The sequence below is a fragment of the Molothrus aeneus genome, chromosome 12 (genome assembly GCF_037042795.1).
Source record: "Molothrus aeneus isolate 106 chromosome 12, BPBGC_Maene_1.0, whole genome shotgun sequence".
Taxonomy (NCBI): Eukaryota; Metazoa; Chordata; class Aves; order Passeriformes; family Icteridae; genus Molothrus; species Molothrus aeneus.
The window spans coordinates 19,295,606-19,310,352 of NC_089657.1; the positions used below are offsets into that span (position 1 = coordinate 19,295,606).

Sequence of the window (14,747 nt, forward strand, 5' to 3'; positions counted from 1 at the left end):
GGGAACGGAGCGGGACCGATGCACGGGGATGGAGCGGGACGGGGATGGAGCACAGCCGGGGACGGAGCGGGACGGGGGATAGACCGTGACTGGGGACGGAGCGGGACCGGTACCAGGAGCGGAGCGGGGCGGAGCGGGGCGGGACACCCGGGCGGGGCCGGGGCGGGCTCGGGGCGGGGCCGGGGCGGGGCCGGGGCGGGCTCGGGCCGGGCTCGGGGCGGGGCCGGGCCGGGCTCGGGGCGGGGCCGGGCTGGGCTCGGGGCGGGGCCGGGCCGGGCTCGGGGCGGGGCCGTTCCCGCGCGGGCTCAGTGCGCAGGCGCGGTGGCGGCGCGGCGGTGACGGTGACAGTGACGGTGACGGTGCGTGGTGCGCGCGGGCGGCGGGAACGGCCCGGCTGGTCTGCCCGAACCCCCCGGGACCGGGCACTGCCCCTCAAACCCACCGGGATACCCCGGGACCGGACACTGCCCCTCAAACCCACCGGGATACGCCGGGACCAGACACTGCCCCGGAGCCCACCGGGACACCCCGGGCCGAGTGCGGGTCTTTCAGCAGGGCCCGGCTATCCCGGGGAGCTCCCGGAGCAGCCCTGAGGTGATCCCGGGGCAGCCCTGAGGGGATCCGGGACAGCCCTGAGGGGATCCCGGGGCAGCCCTGAGGGGATCCGGGACAGTCCTGAGGGGATGCGGGGCAGCCCTGAGGGGATCCCGGGACAGCCCTGAGGGGATCCGGGGCAGCCCTGAGGGGATCCGGGGCAGCCCTGAGGGGATCCCGGGACAGCCCTGAGGGGATCCGGGGCAGCCCTGAGGTGCTCCCGGGGCAGCCATGAATGGATCCCGGGGCAGCCCTGAAGGATCCCGGAGGGGATCGCTGCTCGCCGTCCATTGGCACAGCGGATCCCGGTCCCTCGGCCCAGCGGATCCCGGTGTCAGGCGGAGAATCCTGCCGGGCCGTGGCTCTCCTGCAGTGCCAGAGCCCCAGGGTGTCGGAGCTGGAGGGAGCCCCGGGATGCCCCTGTGAGCCCCGGGATGCCCCTGTGAGCCCCGGTCCTGCACACACGGCCCCGCAGTGCCGCCCTGCTCTGCGAGCGCTGCCCCAGCGCTGCTGGAGCTCACGCTGTTCACATCGCTTCATATTTAAGCACTTGTATGGTTTCTGCTTTTGTGCTCGTTGCTCTGCTTTGTTCCTGGATGTGTTTTACTCCTTTATTGCTGGAGTTTCCTTCATGAGCTCTGGCTGCTGTGCTGGGGATGCCCCAGAGGCAGATCCGAGATCTCCAGCACATCCCTGCCTGTTTGAGTTGCAGAATTAAACCTGTGTTACCCTGCAGGATCCACGGAGAATGTGCTGCTGTAGGAGGGGTCTTGCTGAAATACAAAAAAAATGGGTGAACCTTAATTCCTGGGTGTTAAATCTTTTCTTTCCACTTCTTAGGAGGATAAATTAAGACATGGCAGAAGCAGTTTTTCACCCCCCAAAAAGGAAAAGAAGAGTTTTCGAGACCTACAAGGCTCCCTTTCCTGTGGATGTGGGAGGGAAGGATTTCAGACTCTGCCAGGCTGAGATCATCAACAACAATGTGATTGTGAGGAACCCCGAGGATATTGAACAGCTCTACAACAAGGTGCTGCACCCTGTTTGCACAATGTTTGTAGTGTTTTAAATGCAGGTAAAACAATACTGGTTCAAATCTGCTGCCTTTATCTTTCCTGCCCCTTCAGCCTCCTGTGATTCTCCATATTTCCCTTCTCTCCTGAAATCAGTACAAAAAAAAAATATATTCTGTATGAAATGTGAAAAATCTTTCTTATCCAAGCAAATAAATGTTGGAATGAAGTGACATTGTGAGCTAAGAAACAGCTGCAAAGCCTTCATGTTTATGTCTCCTTTCAGCATTTTGTGCAACTTTTCAAAGCATTTTCTTGTTTTTAAAGCTCAAGTGGTTGAAATTATAATGTTTTACAAGTGCTTGTATAATTCTTTGAACTTCAGAGTGATTTATTCCTCTGTAAAACAAGCTGTGTTCAGTTTTTTCTGTCTGAGTACCATTCTAATGCAGTGGTATCTCCTTGGTTTCAGGTGTTGTTTTCAAACATTTGCTGGGAGCTTTTGGCTGACAAATATTTAGAGTTCAGGGAAAAGACCCAACACTCTCCAGGCTAAATGGGATTTAAACACTTGGTTAAATCAGGTGTTGAATACTGAACCAGCAGCTACACAAGCTTTAGGCAGGGCTGAAATGCTGCAGGAGTTGAGCTGTTTGTTCCAGCTGGTGTCACCATTGCACATTTTATAAGGGGGTAGAAGTTAATTTGTGTGCCATGAGATGATTTGGGGGTTTCTGTCCTTTGCAGGGCTATTTTGGCAAAGGGATCCTCTCCAGGAGCCGCCCAGTGTTCAGCATTTCAGATCCTCAGCTGCTGGCCAAGTGGAGAGGTAAATGGGGGCTCCTGGGAGCTCAGCACTGCTCTGGGAGTTCTTCTCACCTTTCCTCACCCCCTGAAAGTATATTTCTATAAATTACATGCAGAATAATCTGCTGGATTGGATCAGGTGAAGGATATCTGTCTCTCCCCTTCTCTCATGCCTAGGAACAATCCAAGAGTTGAAATCCATGTGGATTATTCCTTAGTGCATTCACCCAAACCTTCACTGAGTTGTTGCTTGGGAAGACTGAAGTAAAGGGATCATCCTGGGGCTTTGTTCCCCCTTACTTTCCTTGGGTTTAATCTGCAGATTCTGGTGTCCCTGCAATGATGAGGGAAGGATTGGTGAAGGTTTCAGTCTGCCTGGAGCCAGTCAAACCCATTCTGCTCTTGGCCATTTATGTAAAACCTCATTTTGTACTCACCTCTGCCATGACAGTGAAGTCCCAGTGCCATCACTGGATTATTTTATCCTGTCCCTCCATAATTGGAGAAAAATGTGTATTTAATTCTCCTCTGTGCAGCCTGTTACATTTGTACCTTTCCTGGTTCTGCTGTGTCCCTGCTTGAAAAGTGGCACCAAAATGGCTTTGAGGACTGAAAATGGGGACAATTCCCAGGCTGCAGATCACCCAGTGACCAAAATCACACAAACCCATCCTTATATTGCTAAAACAATGGATCCTTTTTCTTTACACAGGTGTCAACACCAGCATGCCCATAATTACAGCTCAAAAGTAAGTGAATAATTTGCTTTTTTCTTGGTGTTTTTAGGAAACAGATTGTCCTGGTTTCTATTTCTCACACTGGGTTTCAGGTTGCTGGCTGTATAAATACTGAGGGTGACTTGCTTCCATTTATTTTCTCATTATTTCATTTCTAAATCACTTTAGAAGAAGCAGAAATAGGGTAGGGGATGATCCTCGGGGTGGTTTTTCATGCAGGTGTTGATTGCTGAATAGAAGCCAAGGCTGAGTGCATGCATAGAATGGGTAATTAATTCATAACAATTACAAGCATAATAAACATTCTTCAAGTGAGGAGCAGGAAAAGAAGTTTCTGGGGCAGGCTATTTAAAATATCTCTTCCATTTCCATAGTGGGTTTTTATGGTGTAGCTGAAGCAGCTCTTGAACTTTTACAATACTTGGATATTTTACCTTTTTTTTTAAGTCTCAGTTAACATTGGTGGTTTGTACATTTGGCAAAACAGTGTTGGGCTACTTTTTGTTTTTCTGTTTAAATAGTGTATAAACTATTAAGCATGTGCAGGTGAGTTACTCAATTCTATGATAACTTTAAAAATTCACTTGAATTTGAAAACTCTGCTCCTGCAGCCCTCAATTTTAGGTAAGGAAAAAAGTAACCATATTATTACTAATGCTGCTACAGTTACTGCTGCTTGCAGATGCTGAGCATCAATGAAAGTGTGATTTTATTTAAAATGCTCTGCCTCTGTAGAAACCTGCAAGTGCAAATTAAATGGTAATTAAATAATAGGACAGAGAGGAGTGTCCTTTATATAACAAAGAGCAGAGCCCTGAATTATCCAGCTTTATCAGGAGCCTGCAGGGGCCACTTGTGTTTGACACCTGGAATTTGCATTTAATGTCCTTGTTACCTGGGCTGAAGTTGCTGCCTGAGGATTTTGTTCAGGGAAATAAAAAATGCTGTGCAAGATTTTCACCTTCCCAGAGTGAAGAGTCATGTTTCAACTGACTTCATGTTATTTTAATAACATTAAATGTTATTAATAATGAATTAATGTTATATTCCAAGAGAAAAGGCTCTAAAAACTCTGTCATGATTGAAGACTATTAGAAATAGTAGCTGAAAGTTGTAAATATCTCAGTGATGGGATTATTGTCATTTCTTAAGGATATAACTTAGGGGTTTGGTTCCAAACGGTGATTCCCACTGGAGGATTTTCCACTGCTGTTCCTGCTGTGCCATTGCTGTTTCCAGGGCAGTTACAGCAGAGTTTTGCAGCTCCTGCTCTCAGTCCTTGGCTGTATAAAAGCTGAAGCTCTTGTTCCATGTTTCTATCCTGCAATTCCAATTCCAAATTTGTGGGGAACTCAGGCTTAAGATTTCATGGGAGAAGGGACCTTGTGCCTGGTGAAGCTGCCCAGCCCTTGGCAGGGCTCAGCAATGCTGTTTGCTGCCAGGGAACTGGAAAGGCCAAGCAAAGGCGCAGCAGGCAGCAGAATCCTGGTGTTCATGAGGCTCCCTAAAACCTGGAGCCCCCAGCACTGATCCCATTTGTGCCCACAGCTGCTGGGGCTGTTTGTGCTGCACCCTCTGGGGTTTGCAGTTGAATTAAAGGATCAATCCCCGCAGTTCCTCCTTTCTGTGTTCAAACTGAGGGGGTTGGTTCCAAACGGTGATTCCCACTGGAGGATTTTCCACTGCTGTTCCTGCTGTGCCATTGCTGTTTCCAGGGCAGTTACAGCAGAGTTTTGCAGCTCCTGCTCTCAGTCCTTGGCTGTATAAAAGCTGAAGCTCTTGTTCCATGTTTCTATCCCGCAATTCCAATTCCAAATTTGTGGGGAACTCAGGCTTGAGGCTTTTATGGGAGAAGGGACCTTGTGCCTGGTGAAGCTGCCCAGCCCTTGGCAGGGCTCAGCAATGCTGTTTGCTGCCAGGGAACTGGAAAGGCCAAGCAAAGGCACAGCAGGCAGCAGAATCCTGGTGTTCATGAGGCTCCCTAAAACCTGGAGCCCCCAGCACTGATCCCATTTGTGCCCACAGCTGCTGGGGCTGTTTGTGCTGCACCCTCTGGGGTTTGCAGTTGAATTAAAGGATCAATCCCCGCAGTTCCTCCTTTCTGTGTTCCCCAGGTACCAGCGCCGCGTGCAGTGGGCTCAGAGCGTGCTGCAGGAGCAGGGCCTGGACAGCTGCTCCATCAGCAGAATCCTGGAGAGTTACACCCAGCCCCTGGGGCTGCCCTTCTGCACAGGGGATGGGGATGGACAGACTGAGCACAGCTGCCCCACAGGGAGCCCAGGAAATGCAGAAGTGTGCAGGAAATCTGCTGGCAGGGAGGGAGCCCAAAGCCCTGAGGGTCAGAAGCAGCACTCCAAGGAGGGAGGAGATGCAGCCCTGGATCCTGGGAGTGCCTCCAGGGACCAGGAACAGGGGGATCCCAGGGAAATGGCTGAAGGGTCCTGCCACAGGCACCCTCCTGTGCTCTGGGGCCTCGAGGGGAAGCAGAGCCCTGAGCAGAGGGCTTGGGAGGGGATGGACTCCAGGGAATGTGCTCCAGAATATGTGCTGGTGCAAGAGGAGGAAGAAGGAAGCTCCTGTCCTGAGGATGACTCCACTCATGCACATGAGAATGTAAGAAAAATGATCTAATCTTTTAGACAAAACTACTTTCAGAATTCATTATTTTTTCCAGTTCAACATTTTAATAATAGTCAATTTTTCTTGTAGCTTGTCAAGAAGGAAGTATTAGTATGCAGAAAAAACCCATTTAGGATTTTTGAGTACTTACAACTCAGCTTGGAAGAGGTATGTGTCAAGCACAGTGCAAGTTAGTTTGCTTTTCATCTGGAAAAGTAAACCTTAATCTATGTTACACTGTCATTGAAAATATGGTTCTAAAATACTGGGTCCTGTGTCTCTAAGGACCTGGATTGTCTTAGTCATCAACTTAGCTTTAATATGCTGTGATAATTGCCTGAGATGGTTAAAAACAGAGTCCAATCCTGTTTGCTTTAGGTGAGTAATCCCACTGACACAGAGACCTGTGACAGCACTTAAATACAGAAACACCAGGAATACAACATTGATATGAATCCTGTTTCAATTCTGGTGCTTCTCATTGTATTTACATGTCAGTTTTAACAGTATGCCTCCAGCAGGGATGACATTGTAGGAAATTAATGAATGGAGTCTTTGTTCTTGCCAGGCTTTGTGTATAAACTACAGGAGGAATGTAGCTGTCAGTTAAAGTGCCTCTGTTTGTTTTTTCAGGCTTTTTTCCTGGTGTATGCTCTGGGATGTTTAAGCATTTATTATGGTGAGGTAAGAGATTGGATTAATTTTGGATTACTGGGGATGCTTTTTCTCTGGATATGGTTTGGTCTGAATCTTCACCTGTATGGCAGAGATTTGTGCTGTTAATTCTGGAGGAGGAAATATCAAACACAGGAACTGGGAAGGTTTTCTTACAAATAATGGTATTTCTGTTTAGGAAATGCAGCTCTGAAAGCTTTAAGTTTACCAAGACCAATATAATTAAGCACTGTCTGTCTGCAGAGAAAGGATTTTTGTTTTAACTTAGGCAGGAATTATAGGAGAAATAATATAGTAAATAATCACACCTGAGATGGCAAAACTCCTTGGAGTTTTAAGCATTAATTCATGTAATGCCATAATAATTCAAACCTGTGCTTTTAGTTGAAGATTTATCAGCCTTTCCTTTATTATGGGTCTGGTTGTGAACTGCCTAAAAGAGCCACTAAGTGGAGCAGCAGGTTCCTGCCTTGAATCCAGGGGTTCTGCTTTGCTGGCTGCAGTTCCTGCTCTGTGCAGCAGCCTGTGCTATTTATTTGGGATTTGCTGCTGTGGTGTTTGGGATTTGCTGCTGTGGTGTTTGGGATTTTTCATGCTGTGCAGCAGAGCATGGCTGGTTTATCTCAGTGCTGTGTGCTTTGCAGGAGCCCCTGAGCATCGTGAAGCTGTGGCAAGTGTTCAGTGAGGTGAAGCCTGATTTCAAAACCACCTACATGGCCTACCACTACTTCAGGGGCAAGGGCTGGGTGCCCAAGGTGGGGCTGAAGTATGGCACGGATCTCTGTGAGTACCTCCCCAAAAATGGGGTCATTTCCTGCCCAGCCCTCCTCCAGGCAAGGCAGAACTCCAGAGGGGAACTCAGTGAGGAGCTGCTGGACTGGAGCAGCCTTTGCTGCTTGCAGTTGGCAGAGGATGTTTGGGGTTAGCAGTGAAGTTGGGATGGGAGAGGAAAGGAACATCCCATATCCAGGAGGTGAAGAGACAGCTTGGAAGGTCTGGTTTGCTTCATGAGGTTCATAATTCCTACAGGATTGCACTGAAATTCCCTTCCCAACTTTCTCTGTCCTCTCCTAAACTCATCTCCTGCAGTGTTAACAGTCTCTAGAATAACAGGTTTGATTTCAGATCCCAATCCTCAATAAAGTTCATGCACCTCATCCATCCCAGTTAAGAGAAGCTGGACTTCTGCTGAGCTCACTGCCAGCACTGTTTCTTTGTGTGGGTTTTGGGGGAGCTACAGAATGGACTTGGCTCTTTTGTATTCTTGGTTGGAGGTTTAATATTACAGAATTAATGAGTGGTGTCCTTGCTGAGGAGCTCAAGAGCTCAGTTTGGCTCATGTCAACACAAGCAGTGCAGCAATGCCTGTTATTACAGAATGTGCACTGAGTCAGGTGCTTTTGGATGTGTGCAGCCCAGCAGGTGTTTTAATGCTGCTGAAGTGGTGGCACATTTTGGGGGGTGTGCTGAGCAAGTCCTTTAGGTCAGGGTGTAGCTCTGGCTGAATTCATCATCCCTGCCAAAAAATCCCATCCTAAACTCTTTCCTACAATTGCTAATTCCTAAAGTTCTTCTGCCTTGCCTTTGACCTGCCCTGCCCTGAGTCACTCTGCTGCTCTTCCCTCTCTCCACTTGCTGGGACAGCCTAATTCTGAGCAGAATTCAGAAGACTTGAGGTTTTTTTTTTCTTGTGTAATTAAAATTTACAGAACATTTGACAATATTGACGAGCCCTGCTATTAAACCCTTTTAACTCTGATCTGACTGAGGTGTTTCTCTTTTGTTTCAGTGCTGTATAGGAAAGGGCCCCCGTTCTACCATGCCAGGTTTGACACTCCTGTTTCTGCTCATTTCTTTCAGTTCAATTGCACTCACACCAGTTTAGCATCTTCACTGGTTCAGCACACACTCATCACTCAAAATACATTGTGTTCACACTGGGAATGTGAAAATCCCTTCAGCAGAGGAGCTGAATGACACCATTCTTTAAATATAAATAACAGGCATTCAAAATCACAAGCTGCAGTGGATTTATACTCAGATGATGATGGACTCAGGAAAATAATTGGATTTTGTAGTACTAATTTAGAAAATGACACCATTTCTTTGAATATACATAACAGGCATTCAAAATCACAAGCTGCAGTGGATTTATACTCAGATGATGATGGACTCAGGAAAATAATCGGATTTTGTAATACTAATTGAGAAAAAGAGGTGATCTGGGTAATTTATGTAATTTGGGAGAACTTTGAAAGGATGATAATTGTCTTTATTTGTTGGCTAGACAGGTTAAACTCCTAGATAATAAATTGGTTATAAATGTCAGCTTGGCATTAACAAAGAGAATGCTACAAACATCAGAAGGGTGGGGAGGGAAGGCACCACTGGGCACATGCACAACTTCAGTATTTCTCCTCTTTTCCTCATAGAAAGACTCAATGTCACAGTTTGCAAGCTGGCAGATTGTTTAATGCCAGTTTTTAGCCCCTGGTTCTTGAGTTGTCCTCAGAAAATGCCAATTTCCTTTCTGTGACCTGTCCTGCCTGCTGTGTTTCCCAGTTACTCTGTCATTGCTGAGTTGGTGGATGATAATTTTGAAGGTTCCCTTCGCAGACCCCTCAGCTGGATGTCCCTGTCTGGGCTGAACAGAACAAATGCAAATGCTTCTAAGGTACAAGCTCTGGGGAAAAAGCAGCTTTGGGATGATAAAGTTTGGCTCCAAAGGGCAGGGACTTGGACTGAGGCTGGGAAGAGAATCCTCCTGCTGAACAATATGTTGATCTGCCAGTGGCAGAGAAGTTTCCTTTATCAATATCCAGGTGAATCCTGGGAGAATTATTGTTAAATAAGAATAATTATGAAAGTTCTGCCACTTGTAGAAATGTTAGAAAGTTGTGTGAGGAACAGCAAGACCTGAGGGACCCTTGTTTCCTGATTGCCACTGCTGTTTTTAAAGCCCTTTCCATGTCCCAGGGTTTTCCTTTGAGCAGTGAGATGGAATTTCCCTGAGGCTGTCAGTGTGAGCTCCACGGTGCTTCCCTAACCCACTGAGATTCCTGTGTTTGCTGCTGCCCACAGGAGCTCATGCTGTGCTACCTGATCAGACCTTCTGACATGACTGCAGAGGAGATGGCAACCCCAGAGTGCATGAAGAGAATCAAGGTTCAGGTGAGTTCCTGCTTTTTCACACTCCCTGGGACAACTGTGCCTTCTTTGCCTTGATTTGGGTTTTGCACACGTGACTGCAATACAATCCAATTCCTTCATGCAAAGTGCATTGTGGGATCTTTGTAAGCTTTACACCTCCTGTGGGAATGGGAATGTTGCTGATAATGGGCCTGGCAGCATTTAGGGCTTCCTAAAACCCTGTGGAGATGGCAGGGCTGAGGTAAGGTCAGAAATAAGAGGGGGGAAAGTGTGAGAGCTCAGCTCTCTTCAGGAGCAAACAGAGTCACCTGCTAAAACACCTCAGTGGCCACATCATACACATAACCAGTTGTACAGACCTAGGCCCCATCCCCCACTGACTTCCTGTGCCTTTTGGGATTTTCCTTCCTCCTTGGGTTTTATTCCAGGAGCTGATCGTGTCCCGTTGGGTTTCCTCCCGTGAGCGCAGCGAGCCCGATGAACTTTAACTGACTGCACAGGAAAACCTCACTTGTTAAAAACCACTCCTTGTTGGTTTTCACCTGATCTCATGATGAACTGCTGCCTCAGAACATTTCCTAGCAACCTAAAATGCTGTGTATAAATGCTGTTTAAAATGAGCTGTATCATGTTTACTGGAGAGAATGTTTTACTGAAAAATGTACGTGAGCAGATGAAAAGCTGTGTCCCAACTCAAAATATAAAAGATAAAAAGGTGCATGTTTGAATGGTGGTTACACTGCAGTCATTAGGAACAGTATTTCTGATATTATGGCAGCACAAACCTGACTTCACAGTCTTGGTGAATTCGAATTTAGATTTGGGGAGAGGTTTGGTTGTTGCAGTTGGGACCCTGGAACTTCTACAATCACAGCTCAGAATTGAGGAGCTCTTCCCAGAATTTAAATTTATTCTGGGGCCTGGGCACCTCTCCCACTCTGGGTGAGAAGTGTTTCTTCCCTTGGGATTTGCAGCTTCACATTCAGGTATCTGAACTCCACCTCAGCTTCTTTCCTTTACCCTGCAGTTCAGAATGGAAAAAGAAATCTGACAGGCAAGAGGCTGGATTTATTTGTTGGTACATTTCTTAGCAATTAACAGACAGGAAAGGAAATCATCAGACAAGGATGGGATTTAGCAGCACACAAGCATATGTTCCCTTTTTCACTCATCAAACAAATATGACAGAAAAGGCCACTTTGGTCTGCTACAGCTGAAGTTCCCACAGTTCATCTGTAAATCCCTGAATTCCACAGCAGTTCTCATTTCTGGTGTGAAGTGTCTTTGCACAACAGAGCACACAGTGAATGTTAAATCACAAATCATTTTTCCACAGGAATAGTTCCCATGGAAATTCTCAGTCGTGTGTACATTGTGTGTGTGTAACTTCCCTGAAATGCACAAAAGCTCAGTATCCTGATCCTCCCTGAGCTGCAGGGTTTAGTTAATGGTGTTTTAACCACACTGAACCTTAACCCCTGAGGTGGAGCCCCATCCCCTCGTTTCCCATCGCTACTCCAGCGGGCTGTGGATCCCAGGCAGGCTCTCCTGCTCCTGCTCGTGCTCAGCCAAGGGCACGACGTAGACATCGCTGTGAGCCAGCTGCTGCTGCAGCCGCAGGTAGCGGGCGGCGTCCCGGCTGCGGGCCAGCAGGAAGCGCTCCGTGAACTCCGCCTTGCTCAGGGCGGGCCCGCCCCGGCCCTGCCGCACGCGGTTGATGAACGCCAAGGCGAAGGTGAAACAGTTGTGCTGCTGCTCCTCGTACCTGGGGAAACATCCCCTCGCTGAGCGGGGCAGTGTCACTGACCAAACACTCCTCACTGAGCGGGGCGGTGTCACTGACCAAACACTCCTCACTGAGCGGGGCGGTGTCACTGACCAAACACCCCCTCACTCAGCAGGGCACTGCCATCACCAAACCCCCCTCAGCAGGGCCCTGCCAGTGTCAAACCCCCCTCAGCAGGGCACTGGCATTGTCAAACCCCCCTCAGCAGGGCACTGCCAGTGTCAAACACCCCTCAGCAGGGCACTGCCATCACCAAACCCCCCTCAGCAGGGCACTGCCAGTGTCAAACCCCCCTCAGCAGGGCACTGGCACCCACCACCACTCCTGGGCAGTGTTTACTCCAGGAATACTCTCCAGTTACTCGCCCTCCCTGCCAGTGCTTCCATATATTCCTCACAAGTGGCACCTCCCAGCCTGAACTCTGTAAAAATGAGAGCTGCAAGGCTTGACAAAAAGCAGTTCTTATTTTTTATACTTCTTTGTCTTTTACCTTGTTAAGCTTTGCTCTTCCAGCTCTTGTGAGCAGCCCTTTCCTGCAGCCCCAGAGTTAATTGTGTGTGTGCCACCACGGGGGAGTGGGAGCTCGTTTCAAATCCTATCTGTGATTTCTCTACCACCCTGCAGTAAGTGAAAAGCTCTCAAGAAAACCAGATTAGGTTTGGCCTGAACCCAAAGGAGTTACAGGATTAGCTCAGTGCAGTTCCTGTCCACTGAAAAAATAAGCAGAGGATTTCATTAAAGTTGTTTTCAGTTCAGTGGTCACTGGTGTGGCTGTGGAAAAAGGTCACTGTGTCAGAAAAACCAGGGAAAGCCAGGAGAAGGGATGCACACATCTCTGCCCTTCTGCCAGTGATCTTTGGATGTCAAGGCACTTTTAATATTACTGGGAACTGTAAAAGTGACACAAGTTCTGTTGGTTTTACCAGCTCTGTAAATATTAGAAAATTTGATTTCAAATAGAAATTTTATGTTCTTTAGGGGGGTAATGTTTGATCCCCAAAATTTTATAGTCAGCACATGGAAAATTGCTAAAAAATGCTTTTGATTTGATGGGTTTTTTTTTCTTTTATGGTTGCATTTTCAGTGGCACCCAGACAGGCTGTGAGTGTCACAGCTGCTGTCACTGAGGGACAGTTCCAGGAGTGCTGCTTTCCTGGAGAGCTGCTCTGTCACCAGCAGAGCAGGAATCAGCCTGCTTTCCATTTCTCACCACTTACATCAAAAACAGCAACAGGGCAAGAATCCCATCGCTGTGCTCAGCCTTTAAATGCAAATACACCTCAAACTGCTAGAAAAAGAATTATGGACTTGTGCCTGGACTTTTGTACTCAGCAGTGTGCAGGTAATGGTTCATTGAACTGGGGCTTTAATGCAAAATTCCCTAAAGCCACCTCTTGCTTTAGGGCTTTTATGTTCCAGCAGCTGAGTTTTACTTAAAATTCTGAACGTTCTGTGCAGCCAGGCCAGGCCAGGCTGCCAGGAATGGTGTCCTGAGTGACCCCAGAGCCCATCCCAAACTCACCCCAGCTGTTACACACACCTGTGAGGGAGCCAGGCCTGTTCCAGGGAGAATTCCTCCAGGAGGCTGTCCCAGTGCTGCAAGAGCTCCCACATGTCTGGCTGCACCAGGGGGATGCTGATGCACTGCTCCCAGCCCCTGCCATCCCTGTGCACGCCCTCCTGGTCGTAGTTGTACACCACACCTGCAAACACACACACACAGAGCCCTTCTGGGCCTTTCTTCTGACCCAGCTTCCCACCAGCTGAGCAGGAAATGCAGTCCTGGTTTCCAGCAAAAACCTGGTCTCATTCTCACAGCCTGGTTTGAAAAAAGGCTTGGCCCTTTAATAATCAGAGCAGCAACCAGGCTTCATTTTTGACCCCCAAAGGAGACTGGCTTTGTATGAAATACACATCTGAAATGATGTTTTGCAGGGTGGGCCTACTCTAGGTAGAATCCAATAGGATTTGTAATGTGGCTTTTAAAAATGATTTTTAATTTTTAGAATTAGCAAAAACTGTGTTTAACTCAATTGAACTGTAATTCCTTTAAAGCAAGCCCAGCCTTTCATCCCAGGGGTGGAAGGCACCTGTCTATTCCATTCAGTGCCTGTTTCATCCATTCGGGGGAATGGCTCTGCTCTGGAGCTGTGCTGCAAGGTGAGGCCATTCCCAGTGAGCGCATCCCGGGACATTCCGAGCAGGAACGCCCAGAACAGCAGGGGTGGCAGCTGGGGTGGCTCCTGAGGGGGCACGGCGGGCGCTGCTCACCCTGGGAGCTGCTGATGCCCACGTGCAGGTCGCAGTGCCCGTCGTAGCCGCTGCGGGAGGAGCAGAGCGGCTCTGAGGGACAGCGGGGGCCGCTACAGCCCGGCAGAGCTGCCCGACACCTGCCGGGGGACAGCCGGCCTTCCCCGGGGCCTGAGCCCCGGCCCGTCTGCTCCCTTCCGCTCCCTTCCCCTTCCTTACCCCTTCCCTTGTCTTCCCATTTCATTTCCTTCCCCCTTCGTTTTCCTTTCCCTTCCCTTTCCCCACCCATTCCCTTTCCCAGCCCTTTTCCCTCCCCGTTCCCTCAGTGCCCGCCCCTTTCCCATCCCTATTCCCACCCCTTTCCCCTCCCATTCCCCCTTCCCCTCCCTCTTCCCCTTCCATTCCATTCCCCGTTCCCTCAGTGCCCGCCCCTTTCCCATCCCCTTTCCTTCCCCATTTCCCTCTCAGTGCCCGCCCTATTCCCATTCCCCGTTCCCACTCCCACGTCCTGCCCCATTCCCTCCCCATTCCCACTCCCCTGTCCCGCCCCGTTCCCTCTCCATTCCCATTCCCCATGTCCCTCCCCGTTCCTTCCCCATTCCCTATTCCCATTCCCCATCCCTATTCCCATTCCCCTGCCCCGCCCCGTTCTCTCCCCATTTCCCTCTCTCCCACTCCCCCGTCCCGCCCCATTCCCTCCCCATTCCCATTCCCTGTCCCGCCCCGTTGCCATTCCCGTTCCCCGTTCCCCATTCCCATTCCCATTCCCGGTCCCGCCCCGTTCCCGCCCTTTCCCCTCCCCGTCCCGCCGCGCTCCCGCAGCGCCCCCTGGCGGTTACTCCAGGAAGGTGCCGCGGGTGGGCCTGACGAGGAAGGCGCGGTGCTGCCGGTGGCCGTGCCGGAAGGGGCAGTCCAGGCGCACAGGCGCGGCGGCCAGCCCGGCTCCGCGCAGGTCCCCTCCGCACGCGGGGCAGCGCGGCGGCGCGCGCCGGCAGTACAGGAGCGCGCGGCAGTGGCGCACGCGCAGCACCGCCATGGCTCGGCGCGCCGGCCAAAACCGTCCGGCCGGAAACGCGGCCGCGGGGCGGGGCGGGGCCGCGGCCACGCCTCCCGTGC

General features: G+C 49.8%; 2 protein-coding genes across 4 annotated transcripts; one reads left to right on the plus strand and one right to left on the minus strand.

Annotated features, from left to right (window-relative positions):
* The first annotated feature begins 316 nt into the window (after positions 1-316).
* On the plus strand, positions 317-12,655 carry TSEN2 (tRNA splicing endonuclease subunit 2). Of its 3 annotated transcripts, none has more exons than XM_066558002.1 (12): positions 317-359; positions 1,435-1,624; positions 2,355-2,436; positions 3,127-3,163; positions 5,266-5,764; positions 5,861-5,938; positions 6,404-6,454; positions 7,090-7,228; positions 8,235-8,271; positions 9,008-9,119; positions 9,527-9,616; positions 10,024-10,323. In XM_066558002.1, exons 2-12 carry the CDS (start codon positions 1,451-1,453, stop codon positions 10,081-10,083), a joined length of 1,359 nt encoding a protein of 452 aa, XP_066414099.1. In that variant the 5' UTR covers positions 317-359; positions 1,435-1,450; the 3' UTR covers positions 10,084-10,323. The 3 variants fall into 3 exon arrangements, with proteins under 3 accessions (XP_066414099.1, XP_066414100.1, XP_066414101.1); XM_066558003.1 differs by having other exon boundaries at positions 319-353; XM_066558004.1 differs by lacking the exons at positions 317-359; positions 10,024-10,323 and adding an exon at positions 12,466-12,655 and having other exon boundaries at positions 855-1,624.
* On the minus strand, positions 10,644-14,667 carry MKRN2OS (MKRN2 opposite strand). Its single transcript, XM_066558005.1, has 4 exons — positions 14,471-14,667; positions 13,653-13,702; positions 12,922-13,084; positions 10,644-11,360 (listed from the first exon to the last, which is right to left on the minus strand). The coding sequence occupies exons 1-4, from the start codon at positions 14,665-14,667 to the stop codon at positions 11,108-11,110; spliced, it is 663 nt and encodes a 220-aa protein (XP_066414102.1). The 3' UTR covers positions 10,644-11,107.
* Between the last annotated feature and the right edge of the window lie 80 nt (positions 14,668-14,747).